The sequence below is a fragment of the Antrostomus carolinensis genome, unplaced genomic scaffold (assembly GCF_000700745.2).
Source record: "Antrostomus carolinensis isolate BGI_N321 unplaced genomic scaffold, ASM70074v2 scaffold43606, whole genome shotgun sequence".
NCBI lineage: Eukaryota > Metazoa > Chordata > Aves > Caprimulgiformes > Caprimulgidae > Antrostomus > Antrostomus carolinensis.
Window position 1 is genome coordinate 3,148 of NW_010323346.1, and position 672 is coordinate 3,819.

The 672-nt window shown below is 65.5% G+C and overlaps 1 protein-coding gene across 1 annotated transcript in view; it reads right to left on the bottom strand.

Moving 5' to 3' along the window:
• The window catches only part of DNPEP (aspartyl aminopeptidase), a gene marked incomplete at its 3' end in the record, with an annotated part of 3,405 nt that extends 2,868 nt beyond the window's left edge, over positions 1-537 (bottom strand). The window contains exons 1-2 of the mRNA XM_010170553.2: positions 319-537; positions 50-180 (exon numbers count right to left, since the gene is read on the bottom strand). Coding sequence (XP_010168855.2) covers positions 50-180; positions 319-537 — 350 coding nt within the window. The remainder of the gene's footprint in view (positions 1-49; positions 181-318) is intronic.
• Between the last annotated feature and the right edge of the window lie 135 nt (positions 538-672).

Below are 672 nucleotides of genomic sequence, written 5' to 3' on the forward strand. Positions count from 1 at the left end.
GAGTTGAGGCTGGGCACTGCCCACTGGTCAGGGTTGAGCCAGGCCTTACAGGTGGTGCTCGGTGTTAGGTCCGAAGCTCTCATTGATGTTGCGCTGCAGATGGATGGCCAGGTGGGGAATGCGGAGGATGGGCCGCTCCACATGTACCAGGTGCTGCTCCAGGCGCCCCGTGGCCGGGTCCTGAAGCACAAGGAGGGCTGCTGGGGCCAGACCTACAGGGCTGAGAGGCTGCAGCAGGTCCCACTCTGGGTGGGAGTCAGGGATCGGGAGCCTGGGGCACACAGCTAGCCCACCGTGCCCGTCCCAAATCAACCTCACCTTTATGATCTCCCTCCCGGCCACGGTGAGGTCACGGTCAAACCAAGTGTTCCAGATGCCCCCTCCATAGGTCTCCACGCCGACCTGCACCGTGCCCACCTGCCCCCGCTTCGAGCGCCGCTTCACCTGGGCGAGAGCAGAGGTGTCACTGCCAGCACCGCAGAGCCCCGGGGACTGGGCATCTGTTGGGGACGGGGCAGAGCACGCCCAGCATCTCATGGCTGATCCTGCCAGCGCAGGGTGCTGGGAGGCGCTCTGTGGGACAGGGGACACAGAGGTGACAGCAGCAGGCGGAGCAATGCAGGGGGTCAGCATGGGCTGTGCGGGGTGGCAGATCTGGGAGGTGCAGGAACC